Genomic DNA, 18,108 nt, shown 5'->3' on the forward strand with positions numbered 1-18,108 from the left:
CTCGGCTGATGATTACATTAGGCTAAGCTGCGAAGTAAATGAACCGTGTCTTATTTAGGTGCCACTAGCTTCAGTATAGTCCTGCCCCGCAGGGCACTTTATAGCGTTTTATGGCTTTAAAATTAGTGTAGCTTCCCGTTTGCTCCAGGGTACTGCATGCTATGCCTTTGAACTCAATAAGCAAAGGGAAGGGGCCCTTTTGTTCCCCCCCCCCTTCCCCCTTTGCATTTTAGCAATTTGCGTTTGCATCTTTTCCAGACGGCATTTTGCAATAAAAATGTCTGACTAGCGTATCCATGCTCACCCCCCCACCACAAAAAAAATAAAGGCGGGGTGGGGAGAAAAGAGGGGAAGAAAGAAAAAGTAGAAAATGCCAACCATTGGCAGAGGCCAATTTTTTTTCCCCTAAGCTGGAAACTGAAAAATAGCTTTGCGGGTCACCCAAAATGGCTTATCATGTCGGAATAGTGACCTCAAATGAGAACACCACCTTCACCTCAAGAAATACCCACATTGAATCAGAAGGGAAATATTTCTGTGTTTTTATTGGACAAAAGTAGTATGAGCGAGCATTTATGGAGAGCGTGGCACACTTTTAAGCACTTCCTAAATTATCACAGGTCTTCCTTAGAGTCGAGGATCTATTTTTACCCCTGCTTTGTTGTTGTTGTTTGATACTGTTGAGTCAATTCCGACTCGTAGCAACCCCATGTGACGGAGCAGAACAGCCCCTGGAGGGTTTTCTAGGCTGTAATTTTTTACAGGAGCAGATTGCCACGTCTTTCTCCGGTGGAGCCTTTGGGTGGGTTCGAACTGCTGACCTTTCGGATGGCAACCCAGTGCTTAACGTTTAGGATGCAAAAATGGGGCTCTGAATGGTTAAAAAACGTGCTCTAAGCACACGACTAATAAGAGAGTGGAGGCTTGAGCCCAGGCCTCATCCCTTGACCCAGAGAAGGCTGATTTTCATCTTCTGAAGGGTTCCTCATTTTAATAGGAAACCAGGAAATTATGGTGTCAAGGGATTAACTGCCACTTACTAGAAATGTCGCTGATTATGTTACTGTGAATTACTCTGGCGGGCATTAGATTTGGGAAGACAGAATAATTCCTATGAAAGCAGTGCATAGAGTAAAAAATATATGGTGAGACTTCTGAGCTACTCATGAGTCTAGAATAAAGTTCAAAAATTAGATGAAGTACTTAACATTCGCGATGGGCAAAAACCCAAGTGGAAGTTTGCTTGTCCAGCCGTGAGTCAAATTGTCAGATAAAAGGCACAGCGATTGTTGGTGTTCTCAGAGAACAGAGGTGTGTGTCTGCATTCAGAGATGCATATTCTATCAAATTCGTCCCTCAAAATTGGCATCATAAAATCTATTAAGAAAACGCTCTGCATCCGCTTTGGAGAGTGGCGTCTGGGGTCTTAAACGCTAATGAGCGGCCATCTAAGATGCATCAGTTGGTCTCAACCCACCTGGAGCAAAGGAAAATGAAGAACACCAAAGACACAAGGTAATTACAAGCCTGAGAGACAGAAAGGGCCACATAAACCAGAGACTACATCAGCCTGAGACCAGAAGAACTAGATGGTGCCCGGCTACAACCAATGACTGCCCTGCCAGGGAACACAACAGAGAACCCCTGAGGGAGCAGGAGAGCAGTGGGATGCAGACCCCAGATTTTCATAAAAAGACCAGACTTAATGGCCTGACTGAGACTAGAAGGACCCTGGAGGTTTTGGTCCCCAGACCTTCTCTTAGCCCAAGACTGGAACTATTCCCAAAGCCAACTCTTTAGACAGGGATTGGACTGGACTATGGGATAGGAAATGATACTGATGAAGAATAAGCTTCTTAAATCAGGTGGACACATGAGACTATGTGGGCAGCTCCTGTCTGGAGGGGAGATAAAGAGGGCCAAGGGGGTCAGAAGTTGGCCGAATGGACGCGAAAAGGGAGAGTAGAAGGAAAGAGCGTGCTGTCTCGTTGGAGGGAGAGCAACTAGGACTATATAGAAAGGTGTATACAAATTTTTGTATGAGAGACTGGCTTGATTTGTAAACTTTCACTTAAAGCACAATAAAATTTTTTTTTAAAAATTCATTCTACGAAATTTGTGAAAAGAAAAAAAAATGTTTCCGGCAAGTCTATGTGGACTCACAGTGACCCTGTAGGACAGAGTAGAACTGCTCCCTGGGGTTACCTGGGCTGTAATCTTTATGGAAGCCAACAGCCACGACTTTCTCCTACAGAGTGGGAGATGGGTTCGAACCACCAACCTTTCAGGTGGTAACCAAGCACTTAACCACTGCACCACAGGGGCTCCTTTCTGATGAGATAGAAAGTTTTAAAGAGATCTAGCTAGAAATACTATCATTCAGGTGAACATTTCTATATAGGTTAAAATATCCAAGATCTGACTATTGGTCCAGTTGTTCCAAGCAATGTTTAATTATTAAAAGACTAGTATCACCCTTGGGTGATGAAAATGGTTAAGCGCTAGGCTGCTAACTGAAAGGCTGAAGATTCAGGCCCACCCAGAGGTGCCTGGGAAGAAAGGCCTGGTGATCTCTTGAACAATCAGCCGTTGAAAACGTTACGGAGCACAGTTCTTCCCTGATGCACATGGGGTCTCCATGAGTCGGAGTTGGCTCAGCAGCATGGGCTTTATAGCAAAAGAATAGTGCAGGCTTCCCGAAGTTTCTCGTTGTAAAATTTCGCTCGTGCTTGCGTGTAGAAGAGGCGTGATTTGGAAGACACGCAGCCATTTCCATATCTGACAGGCTCCTTCAGTACAGACCAAGCTTGCCCATGCATGGGTTACAACAGGGTAATATTCAATTTAAACTAAAATGAGAAAAATCTCTCTTGCAGTGTAGAGCTCAATATACTAGGTCAATCAAGAAAGACACAATCAAGAACTAAAAGGTATTCTCATAATTCAATTTGGAATTTTCTGCTGTTTTGATTTATATTGTACTAACCTATCCGCCTGGGCTAATGTTGGACTGTAGCCCACAAATGCTGGATGGTAGCTAGCATGGGCAGCACACACACTGGAGAGCTTTGCGGTTGCTGCAGTGCTGAGCTCTCTGGCGTATGTGAAGCGAGCCACACGCTGGTCACCCAGAACGTATCTCCAGCCTTCTTTACAATGCGTATTTTTTTTTATTACACAATGGTTGTTAGCTGCCGCCAAGTCACCTCTGACTCCTGGCAGCCGCGTGCAGAACAGAACAAAACATTGTCTGGTCCTGCACCACCTTCCTGATCATTGTTATTCTCAAGTCCATTGTTGCAGCCAGTGTGTATTTTGAGTGCCTTCCAACCTAGGGGCCTCAGCTTCTAACACTATATCAGACAGTATTCTGCTGTGATCCGTAGGCTTTTTATTGACTGATATTCGGAAGTAGATGGCCTGGCCTTTCTTTCTAACCTGTCTTAGCCTGGAAGCTCCTCTAAAACCTGTCTACCGTGGTTGATCCTGCTGGTATTTGAAATAACAGTGGCATAGCTTCCAACATCATAGCAATATGTAGGCCACCATAGTGTGACAAAATGACAGATGGGTGGTGGTTATACAGTTGTTATTGTTGTTGTTAGGTGCTGTCAAGTCGGTTCCGACTCATAGTGAGTGACCTTGTGTACAACAGAACGAAACACTGCCTGGTCCCGTGCCATCCTCACAGTCCTTGCTATGCTTGAGCCCATTGTTACAGCCACTGTGTCAGTCTATCTTGTCGAGGGTCTTCCTCTTTTTGGCTGATCCTCTACTTTACCAAGCGTGATGTCCTTCTTCAGGGTGATCCCTCTTGATAACGGGTCCAAAGTATGTGAGATGAAGTCTTGCCACCCTCGCTTCCAAAAGTCTTCTGGCTGTACTTCTTCTAAGACAGACTCGTTCGTTCTTCTGGCAGCCCAGAGTATATACAATATCCTTCGCCAGCACCGTAATTCAAAGGCATCAATTCTTCTTCGTTCTTCCTTATTCATTGTCTAGCTTTCACATGCATATGGGGCATTGAAAATATCATTACACAATTAGCCAGACTTTTAAAACATTCAGTAAATAAAGAATCAAGTCTTAAAACCATCGCCATTAGATAGATATCCATTGGCCTCGTGCCTTCTGCCCCAAATGGCTGCCGTCAAGTTCACTGGCATTTCCACAGCATGGTCAAGTGGTCTGTCCAAAGGCAGTCCTGGAGGTGAAACACTGGAATTTGTTGCCTGTCTTGGGAAACAAAATTACTTCTGATAAGATTTTTCTCTTTGAAGCTGCCTGCTACCTTGCTATTGTCCCTGGGATCCTTTGGAAGGAAGGAGAGATTGCCTTTTTTGAGTTATGAGAGCTGAAAAGATATGGCCTGAAGATTCTTCATAGTTTTACACTATTTTTTATAGTATTTTTAGGAGTGTCATGTTCCTCTGTACCTGTGACTATATATGACTATATATACTGACTATTGTTTATTCTTCATGAATGTTGGACAGCTGCTTGATCTTTGAATAAATGGTATTCTGTCTGCCTTTATAGATTAGTTTCCTTTGAAAGTAATATTAAATGGAGTCTGGCAATGGACGTGTATCTAACAGCGACTTCTCTTGCAGACTTTTATTTTGAGCCCAGAAATAAGGATTTTAAAAATAGAACGTATTTATACAAACTGCTGCTTCCTCTTTGAATCTGCACATTGGTGAAGTCTAGTAAAAACAGGGGATAATGAGTCATTCTCTTCCTCCAAGAGAAGACAAATAAACCTGAAAAACATTTACAGTATCTCTGCATAGATCCGGTTCTGATATTCTTCCCATCAGTTGTACATAAAATCATACTCTCAGAGCCATTGGCTGTTTTGTGAATATTAAGCTAGGCTAAGGGTTCTCAAATATTTTGATCCAGGACCTTTTTTATATTCTTAAAAAAGTATTGGGGACCCCAAAGAACTTTCTTTATGTAGATTGTGTCTGTTGATGCTGCTCATGTTAGAAATTAAAATCAAGAGAAACTTTTATATATTTATGTAGTAGTTCATTTAAAGTAACAATAATAAACCCATTACATGTAAATGTAAATAAAACTTGTTTATGAAAAATATGCTTTCTGAAAGAAAAGAAGAATTGTGAGAAGAATAGCATTGCATAACATTTTTTCAAATCTCTTTGATGGCTGGCTTAGTCCAAGAGAGGGCTCTCGTTCCCACGTCTGCCTTCAGTCTGTTGCAATATCGTGTTTTGGTCAAAGTATATGAAGAAAATACATATACAGATAAATGTGGTTAGAAGAGGCAGGTGCGTTTGAATCACAGTTTCAGATAATTTTGAAAATCCTTCTTGGATATTATTGTTTTAGTTATTTGTTGCTGTTAAGTCGACCCCAACTCACAGCGACCTTGTGTGTAAGAGAATGAAATGGTGCCCAGTCCTGCGCCATCTTGACTGTCATTGGTTTGTTTGAGTCCATTGTTGCAGCCATCATGTTAATCCATCTCATGGAGGGTTTCCCCTCACTTTCACTGACCCTCTACTTTGCCAAGTGCCATGTCCTCCTCCTGATAACATGTCCAAAGTACGTGAGACAAAGTCTCACCATCCTCCCTTCCAAGGGCCATTCTGGATGTACTTCTTCCAAAACTAATTCTATTTGGATACTGTATCAGAAGTCAGCATTGGATAGTTGTTAAAGGTTGGTAATGCACTGTGGAATCTGAGATCATATCACTAAATTTTTCCTTCTGTATTACGTTAACACCCATTGAGCTGTCTTGCACTTTAATCTTTTATCCATGCATACCTTGGCATCATGCGTTGGTCATTTGGGAAATAGAGTTTTGCCGAGCTGTGCACATTTCCAAATGGTGACACTTTTCATCCTATAACATCAAGGGGTCACATTCGCGAATATCACCACCAATCTTGTCAGCAAAGTCTTTTAGGATTTGGAAACGGGGAAGCTCATAGTGAGGGGTACGAGTTTTCCAAAATTCTGGTTTTTTGCTGGAAAGCTCAAATTTTATCATTGGCCGTAAATACAGTCGGCTGTTTTCCTTGAAGTGCCAGGTTCACTTTGTTCATTTTCAAGAAATAATCTGCCAAATACCCAAGACCATCATAGTTTGTCTGTGTCTGATACAGCTGTCCTTTCCAGTAAAAATCATGTCCCATAAAAAAGCGGCTACTTCACGCTCACAACTCAGACCATCGTAGAAGCGCTTTTGTGCGGAACAGCCATCATGCAGTATGCAGCAGACCTGCTCAGGCGTACTTGCCCTCTCATCACCCAGAGAATTAATAAGACCTGCCCTCAAGGGTTGAAATTTTTTAAAATCAATACCTTTTTATTTATTTATTAAGAGTATTCTTAAATGAGAGTGTTCTCGTTTGATTTTTATCTTTACTGGCGAGCATAGCAGTGAATAATGACCCCTAGTACAGTCTGATGCCACTGCCTTGGTCCTTGCTAAGGCGCTAACAGTTTTACCCACCATTGCTTTGGCACCATCAAAGGAAACATCAACACAGTGGGGAAAAAAGCCAGTAATGTCATGGAATTATTTTGAGAAATGTTAATAGTATTGAACTCGTGGACCCCCTGAAAGAACTGCACGTTGAGTGCTACTTAGCTAGATGATGCAAAGAGGAAAGGTCCATCTAGATTGGCCATGTTGTAAAGACTGGAACAAGCTTCAGTGCATCCTAAGAGTTAGCTAACTTAGACAAAATAATTGCATCTTTGCATAAAATATTAAATCAGCATGTATGGTCTCGAGGAGCCAACATGGTGCTATAGACAGAAGTACCATGCCATCCCTCTCCAGCAAAGGCCCCAAAAACTAAGTAAAACAGACACAAACATCAGTCCTGGAACCCTAAGCATCAAATGAAGGAATAAAGAACTTGACCAAGCACTGAATGGAATAAGAAACTGACAGAGAACAGAGAATGAGGAGAGCTGCCGAGTGGAGGTCCCCTACCAGCTAACACAGCATGGATTCACCATCTTGGACCTCAACCATCAAGGACTGCAGACAGGGCATATAGGAAGGCAACTTCATGGAGCTCCCAACAGAAGATGGAGCACCTGCTGGACCTGTCCTGCTGCACCATAGCTGAGCAACTGGCCCTGCCCAACTGGATATGGTGGTGAGAAGTATCATGCCCACAGACGAGCAAACGACAAATCACACGCAGCCTGCCTGCCCAAACATAACCAAATAAAAAAGCAAGATAAACAAATCTATGATCGATAAACAGAATAATATCCTGAATGTCCCAGAGACAGCAGACAATATCAAAATGCATAAAAAACAGGACAGGATGGCTTCAGTAAGTGACCAAAATAAAACACCAGATGTCTTGCTGACAGAAGAAAAGGCACCGGAACTACCTGATAAACCAAAAAAAAAAAAAAAAAAAACCTATTGCTGTCAAGTCGATTCTGACTCATAGCAAACCTATAGGACAGAGTAGAACTGTCCCAGAGGGTTTCCAAGGAGCACCTGGTGTATTCGAACTGCCAACCTTTTTGTTAGAATGCCGTAGCTCTCAACCGCTACACCACCAGGGTTTCCAAAACTCTAATATTCAGGGCTCTTTCTAGGAGATTAGGAAAGACCAGCACTTACGGGGAAAACCTAATGGGAACAAAAACTTCCGTTGTTTTTTCCATTATTTAATTGTGGGAATCAAGAGTCTGAATATTTAGGTGATGCTGGTATTGTTAGGTACCATGAGGTCGGTTCCAACTCCCAGCCATCCTGTGTTCAACAGAATGAAACACTGCCTAGTCCTGCACCATCCTCAGTCCTTGCTGTGTTTGAGTCCGTCTTGTCTACTGTGTCAGTCCATCTTATCAAGGCTCTTCCTCTTTTCCCTGATCCTCTACTTCACTGAACATCATGTCCTTCTCCAGGCACTGTTCCCCCCCATAACGTGTCCAAAGTATGTGAGACGCAGTCTCGCCATCCTCACTTCTAAGGAGTATTCTGGCTGTACTTCTCCTAAGATAGATTTGTTCATTCTTCTGGCAGTCTGTGATACATTCAGTATTCTTCTCCAGCACCGTAATTCAAAGGCATCAATTCTTCGGTCTTCCTTATCCATTGTTCAACTTTCAAATGCATATGAGATGATTGAAAATGCCATGGGTTGGGTCAAGCACACCTTAGTCCTCAGTGTGACATCTTTGCTTTTTAGCAGTTTAAAGAGGCCTCTTGCAGCTAGATGTTTAGGTAGTGTCTGTCCAAGTGGAGCGATGCAGGCTGCACCGTCTCTTCGTCAGATTTTGAGCGCTTCACCCTTTATTTGGGCGATATGATTTGGAGATGCCGGTCACATAGTTCAGCGTCTCAGTTTACCTTTATGATCTTGTTAACTGCTCCTGGTGCCCATATGAACACGTCGGCAAACTATCTTTCACCAGACAGCCAAAGGAACCCTCTGGAAGCGAGGCAGTGAGAATCAATACAGTAAGAGGATTTTTAGGGACTTTTGATGGATTGCCATATTCTGAGCTTCACTTCAAGTGCCAGATGCCTCAGAGCTGACTAAGATGAAGTCCCCAGCCACTGAGGACCGCAGGCTATCACGCTCAGAGGGGGCTCGGGAATCGCCAAGATGAGATGGACGGGCCTTCCCGGTTGTCGTCGTTTGGGGGACAAGTCCGTTTTAAATCAGCCTAACGCGGTATGTCGATGAGGCTGCTGTACCGCTCTCTCCGCTGGAGCGAAGTGTTACCCAGTGAATACTTGGAAGTCCTGGGAACACATAATTGTGCGATGTTAGGACAGCATTGTACAGCCTGGAGTCAATGAATTCTCTGTATCGGGAGCAATCTGGAATGCCAAGGCCCTAAAGGCTCCGCATCCTTCTCCGAAGACAGCCCCGCAGAAGGTGGAAGGCACGGTAAGCGGTGCTTCTGTCAGCAGGCTGAATGCCGGGGTCTCTGCCACAGCTCTCGATTGCTAGCAGGTTTCTCTCATCGCACCTCATTTGCATCTGGGACATCAATTAGCATGTTTGTTGAGGCTAATTGAATGAAACTCAATCATAGCTCTTAATTGCTTGACTATGTGAAAAGAAATCACATTAATGCAACTAATTAAGTGTGCGGCAATAGATGCAACGTAATTAGGAGCGAAATGTAAAAAACAAGGGACGACAAAGGTTCCGGCGCGGGGCGGCAGGGGGACAGCCGTGCAGCTACCAGGCTATTGGCGCGTTCGCCAACGGGTCCCTCTGCTCGGAAAAAACAATCCGCATGATGAGCATGGACAACTTGAGAAGAAAAATGCAAATAGGTTTGCAATTACTACTTTTTCAAGCTGTTGAGGGGCAGGAGACGGCACCTCTGGGGGGCCCCCGGTTCTTGAGTGGGCCCCGGGGACTTGTTAAGTGCTGTTTAAAAGTACTTGGCTTTGAATTACCCTCATGCCTTGTTAAAGGGCTTTTTCCCCTTTTATCTTACATCAGCATTTTCCACAACCAACAAGGAGAAGGCTGGTCTCGGTAACATTTGCATATCAAAATCCAGCTCGAAGTCTTTATTATTTTTCGCAGCCAGGTCCCTGGGACAGACGCACCAAGCTGCTTGTCCCACTTCCGAGGCAGCAACGTTGTTTAGTGGTTGCAGCTTTAATTCCTTAAGTACCAAGCTGAGGCAAGATGAAAAGATGAGGTTTTTCAAAAAAAAAAAAAGCGCTCCGAGTAGTTTCTCTTGGGAAAAAAAATAGAAGCCACAGAACCAGTATACCCTGGCAGTCCACTGTTTATGAAGAACCAGGTTGCAAGACTTGTATTGATTATCAAATGCACACTTTGGAAAGTTTTAAAAAAAAAAATTAGTGGCTTGAAATACAAGAGTTGTCAAGCTTATATCCTGATTTATAGAAGTAGTTCTTCTGCAGTTTCAGCATCTAACTCTAGCAGGAAAACAGACCCCTGGCCCATGCTGAGCCAAAGATAAATGGGTTGGCTTGCCGCAGTCAGACCGAAAGAGCAGGCGTAGGGTACGTTTCTATCATCATTTTAAATAAAATATCGTGGTTATTGTATGTTAAAACGTGCCTATTAACAGAGCCCACGCTGAGGCTTAGTCACTATCTGATTAGCCTCATTTTAGAGCCCATAAGCAATAAATGCTCAATTACACTCCTGTTATTGTATTTTAATTTGTTAAGAATTGGCATTAAAGAAGAAAGTTACAGCAAGTTGATATTTTCAGAGGAGTAACTACGCAAGCAGGGATTCATTATTTACAAGCATTAAGTCTGATTTTGGACCTAGGTTTGCATATTTTCTGTGGATATTAATGGAAGTAAATTAAAGACGCTTAAGAGCAACCATTAAAAAAAAAAGAAAGTTCTTGACTGTTCGCCCCGCACTAACCCAAGATTGCTTTTTTCTTCGATAGAATTGACTTGAAGGCAACGGGTTTGTTTTTTTGGTTTTGCTTTTCATTTGTGCTCCTCGACGCATTTAGAACCGCTCTGTCTTGAGAGCTCCTATACTGCAGCTCCCACCCTATCCGTGAGGCACCGGTAGCTCAGTGGTAGAACACTGTGTTTGAGCCCCAGCCAGGGCATCTCATACACAGCCACCACCTACCTGTCAGCGGAGGCTTGCGTGTTGCCCCAGTGCTGAGCAGGTTTCAGTGGAGCTTTCAGACTAAGACGGAGTAGGAAGACAGGCCTGGCGATCCACTTCTGAAAATCAGCCAGTGAAAAGCCTGTGGATCACAGTGGTCTGCTCTGCAACTCATCACGGTGATAGCACAGGACAGGGACCTCAACCGAATCACATATAACACACACTTGCTGGGTTTTCCCTTTAGATGCTAAGGGGAATCCACCAAGATTCCTCTAGGGAAAAAGCTTGTTTATTCTCATTTCCTGTCTCGTCTTGACAGACTTGAAATATTACTTATTCAGGAGTTAGTAAGAATATATCCTTTGTTTTAAAGTGCGATGTCAGTTTAATAATCTACATGCCATCACCAGTTGCCGTCCGTCACCTTTGACTCATGGTGACCCCGTGTGTGTCAGAGTAGAACTGTGCTCCATAGGGTTTTCAGTGGCTGATTTTTCAGAAGTAGATAGCCAGGCCTTTCTTCTGAGGTGCCTCTGGGGGGACTCGAACTTCCAACGTTCAGTAAGAAGCCGGGCACGTTAACTGTTTGCACCACCCAGGACTCCAGTATCCATACAGTGCACTTGAAGTACTCTGTGTCCACAGACAAGGGGACTCATTACAGAAAAATCCAGGAAGTCAACTAATTTGCAAGGAACCCTGGTGGCGCAGTGATTAAAACACTCGGCTGCTAGCTGAAAGATCAGCGATTCGAACCCACCAACCGCTCAGTGAGAGAAAGATGTGACAGCCTGCTTCTGTAAAGATTACAGCCTTGGAAACCCTTTGGGGCAGTTCTACGCTGTCCTGTAGGGTTGCCATGCATGAGTTGGAATTGACTCAAGGGCAACAGGTTTGGGTTTGGTTTTTGGAACCTAATTTAACCAATAGTCCTCTTACCTGATTCGGCATTGCCTAATCACCTTCCGTCCTCCCCACCCACCAACCAAGTCTTAACTTGTTTTACTCCATGAGGGCATTGCGAAATTACTGTACAAGGAGCTTTACCATCTACCAGGCTTCCCTGTAGCTCCCTGGTAACTGCTAGTCGCTCACCTAAGAGGTGCAGAAGGTACTCCAGGTGCACGTGGAGGAACATAACACTCAAGTATCCAATGATGTGCTTTCTTCTCTAACATTCAGCTGTTTTATAGCCATCTGCAAGCGCCATGTTTTTCCAGTTGCATACCACCCCACCATTCAGATACCTTCCTGGTTTTTCATCAAATGCTTGACCCTTTGCTACCAGTTTTCACCTAAATTCCTACCAGATAGCTTCAGTCCTACCTAAATATCTCATGGCATTCCCATCTGAGAACCAGTGACCATCGAGTTGACTCTGAGTCATGGCGACCCCGTCTATGTCAGAGTAGAACAGTGCTCCATAGGGTTTTCAGTAGCTGATTTTTCAGAAATAGATCGCCAGGCCTTTCTTCCGAGGTACCTTTGGGTGAAGTCCATCTGCCAGCCATTGGCTTGGCAGCTGAGCATGTTAACCATTGCACCACCCAGGGCCTCTTCCCATCTGAGACAGAATTACAAAATAGTTCCCTACTCCATAGAATTTTACCTAAAATTTACAGCGTGGTCCCTGCTTCCTAATGCCATTTAATAAGCAATAATTCAACGATATACATAGTTCTATGTGCACACTTCCCTTCTCCAGCTGGCCCTGAATCCCCCGCGAGGGAAGCATCTCATATGTTACCACGTATTTCCAGCGTCTGGGGCAGTTCAGGACATAGAGGCCAAGCTCTGATGTAAATGCCATGGTACAGTGTTGAAAGCACCAGTACTACTACGCAGATGAAAAGCTTCGTATCTTTCAAATGCATTTCTCATTGGAAGGGTCAGAGGGGTACAACTGGCAGTATCTAGTAGACTCTGTTGTCCTAGGTTTTAAGGGGTCTTCTTATTAACCACTCTTGGGTATTTGACATTTTGCACAGGATTACATGCAGAATGTTCACGGTAAAGAGATTGACCTCCTGAGAACCACTGTGAAGGTCCCAGGGAAGAGGCCCCCCCGAGCCACGTCGGCCTGCGCACCCATCTCCAGTCCTAAAACCAACGGCCTGGCCAAGGACATGAGCAGTTTACACATCTCACCTAATTCAGGTAAGCGTACAAGCCAGCGCACCAAAGGGATCAGGTGTAAGGGCAACGTGTGTGGTGCTCGCTTGAGGACAACATTGACCTTAAACTCTTATTTATTGATTAAGGCGTAGACACCTCATCCCTTCTGTGGCTTGTCATTGTCTCTACGCCAGCGGGTTACCTGACTGCCAACAAGCCCGCAGTCGTGCTTGGAGCCACAGCTGCACACACCAGACAGCTAGGTGTTCCTGGGGTTGGTTAGTGGAAAGGAGTTTCACACATGAACCAGGTATGTAGACGTGCCTGCTACACAACATGAATTAATTGGTAAAGTGTCAAGGACGCCTGTTAACTAATTTCTAGTAACTGTGTAGGTCCCTGGTGGGCATAAACAGTTTGTACCTGACAACTAACGGAGAGGTTGGCTGTTCAGATCCATCCATCAGTATCGGAGAAGAAAGGCCTGGCAGCCTGCTTCTGTAAAGATAACAGCCTGAGAACCCTACAGAGCAGTTCTACTCTGTAACACATGGGGTCACCGTGAGTCAAAATCAACTCAATGGCAACAAGTTTGGAATAACTTTGTATACGAATGTGGAAAAACCATTTGGAACAAGATTTAAAGAAAGCCATTTGACCTCCGTAAAATTTTAAATTCCCTCATTTTTAAATCTTAACTATTATTTGTCATTCTTTCATTTCACACAACGTTAGACTTAATTTTCTTTCAAAGGAATTTTTTTTTTAATACAGGATTAGAGAAAGTATTATCTCAAATTTAGATGTGTTTAGGCGACTTTGGCGCATGGTCGCAAACCAGTCCAAGTGCCATTTTTGATTTTGGTTTACAAGTCTTTGCAAATGGTTTCATGCAGTCAGCAGTCTTCCTGTGGTTGTGTATCAGGCAGACGGTGTGGAGAACTGTTTGCGTCCTCCCACTAACACACACAAGCTCCTTCAACATATGGGATCCCTTCCCGACTTTTAGTTGTTCCTCTAGCGAAAAGCCTCTTCTCTCTGACCTATATCCAGTCTTGTCAAAATAGATTTCTGTTCTGCTGCGGTTTCTGGCTTGTCTCTTCTTCTTAACAGTGCTGTATTCTTTCCCTCCTGAGATGTCATGTGCATTTAAAGAGAGATTATGCTGTCTGGGTCTTGTGACGTAAAAGACATAGGTTGTTGAAAGCAGGGTGATGACAAGGTAGCCAGAGCCTGGGGTTCACCAAGCTGGGCTCTGCCGCACGGCACTGGGGGGCGGGTCACCGAGTCGGTTTCTTGGCCACCAATTCAGGCTGATGTTACCTGGCCTTCTGTCTCACAGGTGTGCTGCCAGGTAAGATGGCATATATGACAATGCTGAGGAACCTGGCAAAGTATAGCACAAGTGTAAGCTGTTGTTTCTAATCGAAATAAAAATCGACTTTCTGTTAAAGGAACCATCAGTCATTCCAAAAAGGCCAGAAGGTTATTTGGCCTGGTCTCTTATGACCCACTGACCTTTCTCCTAAGACTTAGGTGGAGCTTCCTGTGTTAGGATGGTGTGCCAGTAACTCTATGGGATGGGAGAAGAGAAAGGAAGTACCCAAGAAAGAAAAAAATCACAGTGAATAAAAAGCTACCGCCGAAAGGTCGGCAGTTTAAAACCACCAGTGGGTCCGCGGAAGAAAGGCGTGGCAGCCTGCTTCCACAGTTACAGCCGTGGAAGCCCTGTGGGGTCACTGTGAGTCAGACACGATTCAACAGCAGGGGGTTCGGTTTTGGGTTTGGTTTGGACTTCATTACTTTGTATTTAGTCATTTATTGAACGTCTGCTCTGTGTTAGGAATCAAGCATGCTGTGGATACGGTGTCCCTGACCTCCAGAACCTGTAGTCTACAGCAGGCAGTCACAGTGTACTCCATCTTCCCCTCCCCTTCTGACCCTTCATGTCAAGTCTATCTATTTACTTATTCAAGTCAACAAACACTTGCTGAGTTTCTGGTATGTGCCAGGCACCGTCCTGGGCCCTGGGGCCAGAGGAGAATAAGGCATGCTCCCTGCCCTCAAGAATCCCTCCCTCTGTAGGGAGAAAACCGGCTACAGGGAAAGTTGTTAGTTGCCATCCAGTAGGCTCCAGCTCATGGTGACCTTCCGTACAACAGAAGGAAACATCACCCAGTCCTGCACCGTCCTCACAACTGTTGGAATGTTTGAGCCCGTTGTTGCAGCTATTAGCAGGCCAAAGTAGCGGCACACAAAGGGGGCCAGTGATGACAGGGTCAGCTCTGCCCCGGGAGGTGGGCAGGGCTTCAGGGCATAGGAGATGTCTATGCTGGGCATGAAGAATGGGTAGGAGTTTGCCAGGCTCACAGAATGAGGAAGGGCACCAATGGTTTGAAGACACGTTGGATGTGGAAGATTTTGGAGCCCTGGTGGCGCAGTGGTTAAACACTTGGCTGCTAAGCGAAAGGTTGGTGGTTTGAACCCACCAGCTGCTCAGTAGGAGAAGGCAGTCTGCTTCTGTAACAATTACAGCCTTGGAAACCCTATGCGTCAGTTCTACTCTGTCCCATAGGGTCCCTATAGGGCCACTGTGAGTCAGAATCAACTGGACTGCACTCAGCAACAACACTCTTGAGACTTAGGTTCTTTGGGGTTGAACAGACGTTTGTTGTGCTCAGGAAAATGTAATGTTTGGAAATAAACAAGAGCAAGTACAACATACCATATAAACCATTTCCCGTGCTGTGGAGTAGGTCCTGTCAAGGCCTCTCTGTTAAGGTGGTGGGTGTGTGCCCTCTGAAGCCATTTTTCAATGCACAGCTTCTTTAAGACCCCACCTTTAGAGGAATGAGAGGTTTGAGGCACGACTGAAGTCGCTTTTCCCTGACTACGTTCCTCCGTTTATCACGTCCAGCCAACCCTCAGCCAGGTTACACCCATGAAGGAGCCGTGGGTCCTCCCTCTTCTCTGGATCCCAGGTAGGGACATGGGATGGGGCGTGCCACCAGCAGAGGCACGGTGCTGCTCGGGGGGAGGCAGTGCCTCACGCATGGTTCACGGCAAGCTCCTGGATTTGCACCCTTGTCTGGGCTTTGGGCGAGGCCACTAGCTGGTGTCCAGAAAGAGTGGAAGGACCTCCAGCAGGGAGTGGACCACTCCCTGTTCATTGTCAGGTTCAGCCTCGGACTCTGTGACTGAGCCCTGGAGGAGGCCACATGATCGAAACATTGTGAAAATTTAATTTACACGGGCTTCATCCAAAACTGAATATCAATCTGTAAAATGATGAGCTCGTCCTATTTTAAGAGATTAAAGCTTTGGGGGGATTTGAGCTTTTATAGTCTCAATCACTCTTTGAAAATCAAGTTTCTTGTATTTAAAATCATTGTTCATAGAATGCTCTTTCATACGAGGAATTCCAACATATTGAATTTCAGTAAAGTGATGTTACATTTAAGTGATGGTCTTTAAGCTAGAAATGTTGTTCTTGGTTGCTTCCAACTCGTGGCAACTCCATGTGTGCAGAGTCAAACTACTCCCTAGGGTTTTCAAGGCTGCAACCTTTCAGAAACATCTCCAGACCTTTCTTCCGAGATGCCTCTGGGTGTGTTCAAACCACCAACCTTTCTGTTAGTAGTTGAGCACTCAATTGTTTATACTTGTTAGTTATTTTAGTTAATGTAGAGTTATTTGGCAAAGAACTTAACATACTACTTAGCTTTATTCTTGACTCTCTTGACTCATTTGAATTCTGCTGTTTTGTTTCCCAGACCTGGGTGAACTGCAAGTATTTGTTTCTTTTGATGGTTCCTTTGCTTTCTTGTTTTCTTAGCTAATTGCTCAGTGTGTGGTATCTTTCCGTCTAGTAAATTTTCTGGTAAATTCATGTAGATCTGATGTATGCCTGCACCTAAGTCTTTGTGCATATCACTTTTTAGTTCCTTAGAGTAAATGTTCATAAGTGGAATGGCTCAGCCAGTGGAAATAACCATTTGTAAGGTCCTTGATACATATTTGCAAATTAACTTCCAGAAAGGTTTTATATACAAAGTACCCTTCCATATATAAAGGGAGCACTCATTTCACTCAGTATACTTGCTCACACTGGTATTAAGTATTCTTTTTAGAATTTATGCTAATCTGATAAGCAGTAAAAATATCACATGGCTCTGTTTATTTGGACTTTCTTTGAAGTTAAAAATCTTATACCTGCTGGTCATACTTATTTTATGAGTTGCTTAGCTGTATCTTTTGCACATTTTTGTACTAGATAATTGTCTTTTTCTTATATGTGACAACTCTGTATATTAAGATTAACATTTATAATACATTTTGTAGGTGTCTTACCCAGATGTTACCTGATTTTTTAATTTTATGGTATTTATATAAAGATCTTACCCTTTTATATATATAATCAAATCATAACTCTCTTAATTATATTGTTTCTACTTTGGTTGTTTAGAAAGCCTTTAATAATTCTGAAATCAAGTCATAATTCATGTGTGTGGTTCTGAGTTTTGCAGTTTCACTACTTTTTTCTTTTTCTTCCTTTTTTTTTTAATGTTAACCCCTTAACGTACTTAAATGTATTTTGGGCTATTGTATGAGATAGGAAATCTAATTAAATTTTTTATTCACATAGATAACCAGTTGCCCTTTCTCTTCGTTGACTTTTTCCTTTCCTGTAAATCTGTATGTCCCTGTTGTCTCACAACTCCATCATTTAATAAAATTGGACGTTTCTGGGCTGCTGAATGTATTCCATTGGCCTACTGTTACCACATTGTCTTACCTCATGTAGATTGACACGTTGTCTCAGATTTATGACTCATTTACATCTGGGTGGTATAACACAGTTTAATATTCTTTTATTCTCCAGTTTTTCTTGGCCATTTCCACCAATTAATTTTTTTTAAAGGAACTTCAGAATAACTTGAGACCTTTCTTCCTCCCTCTTCAAAAAGTAATCCCATTGTGGCCTTAATTGGCATTGCTTTTAACCAGTCAATTAATTTTGCAAGAACTGACATCTTTACTATATTAAGTTTCTTATCATCAAACACAATTCTCCCAGTATATTAAAACTTATTTTCTATCCCTCAGCCAAGTTTAGCCTTTTTCTTTACGGAGATAATGTGCATGTCTCGTTAACCCATTCTGTTAGTTTATAATTTTTGATGAAATTGTAAGGCTAATCTATTTTTTTTGGCGGGGGGGGTCTTTATACCATCTATGTGGTAAGAAATAAGAAAGCTGGTTTTTGTATATTTGATATCCAGCTATTGTACTGAAATCTGTTAGTTGGGGTAACGATTCAGATATTTCTCTTGATTTTCTAATATACAGTCATAATGCTTTCTGTATTTCAAATACCTTTGTATAACTTTACGTCAGTGTTGAC

The 18,108-nt window shown here is 43.4% G+C and overlaps 1 protein-coding gene across 6 annotated transcripts in view; it reads left to right on the top strand.

Annotated features, from left to right (window-relative positions):
• The window catches only part of AGAP1 (ArfGAP with GTPase domain, ankyrin repeat and PH domain 1), a 661,010-nt gene that overhangs the window by 417,086 nt on the left and 225,816 nt on the right, over positions 1–18,108 (top strand). For 5 of the 6 annotated variants that reach the window (XM_049888501.1, XM_049888502.1, XM_049888498.1 and 2 more), the window contains one exon: positions 12,578–12,746. In XM_049888501.1, the coding sequence (XP_049744458.1) occupies positions 12,578–12,746 (169 nt within the window). Of the gene's footprint in view, positions 1–12,577; positions 12,747–12,850; positions 16,811–18,108 lie in introns of those variants that run through there. The other variant, XM_049888503.1, reaches the window with a different exon arrangement.

Source organism: Elephas maximus, chromosome 6, assembly GCF_024166365.1.
Source record: "Elephas maximus indicus isolate mEleMax1 chromosome 6, mEleMax1 primary haplotype, whole genome shotgun sequence".
Taxonomy (NCBI): Eukaryota; Metazoa; Chordata; class Mammalia; order Proboscidea; family Elephantidae; genus Elephas; species Elephas maximus.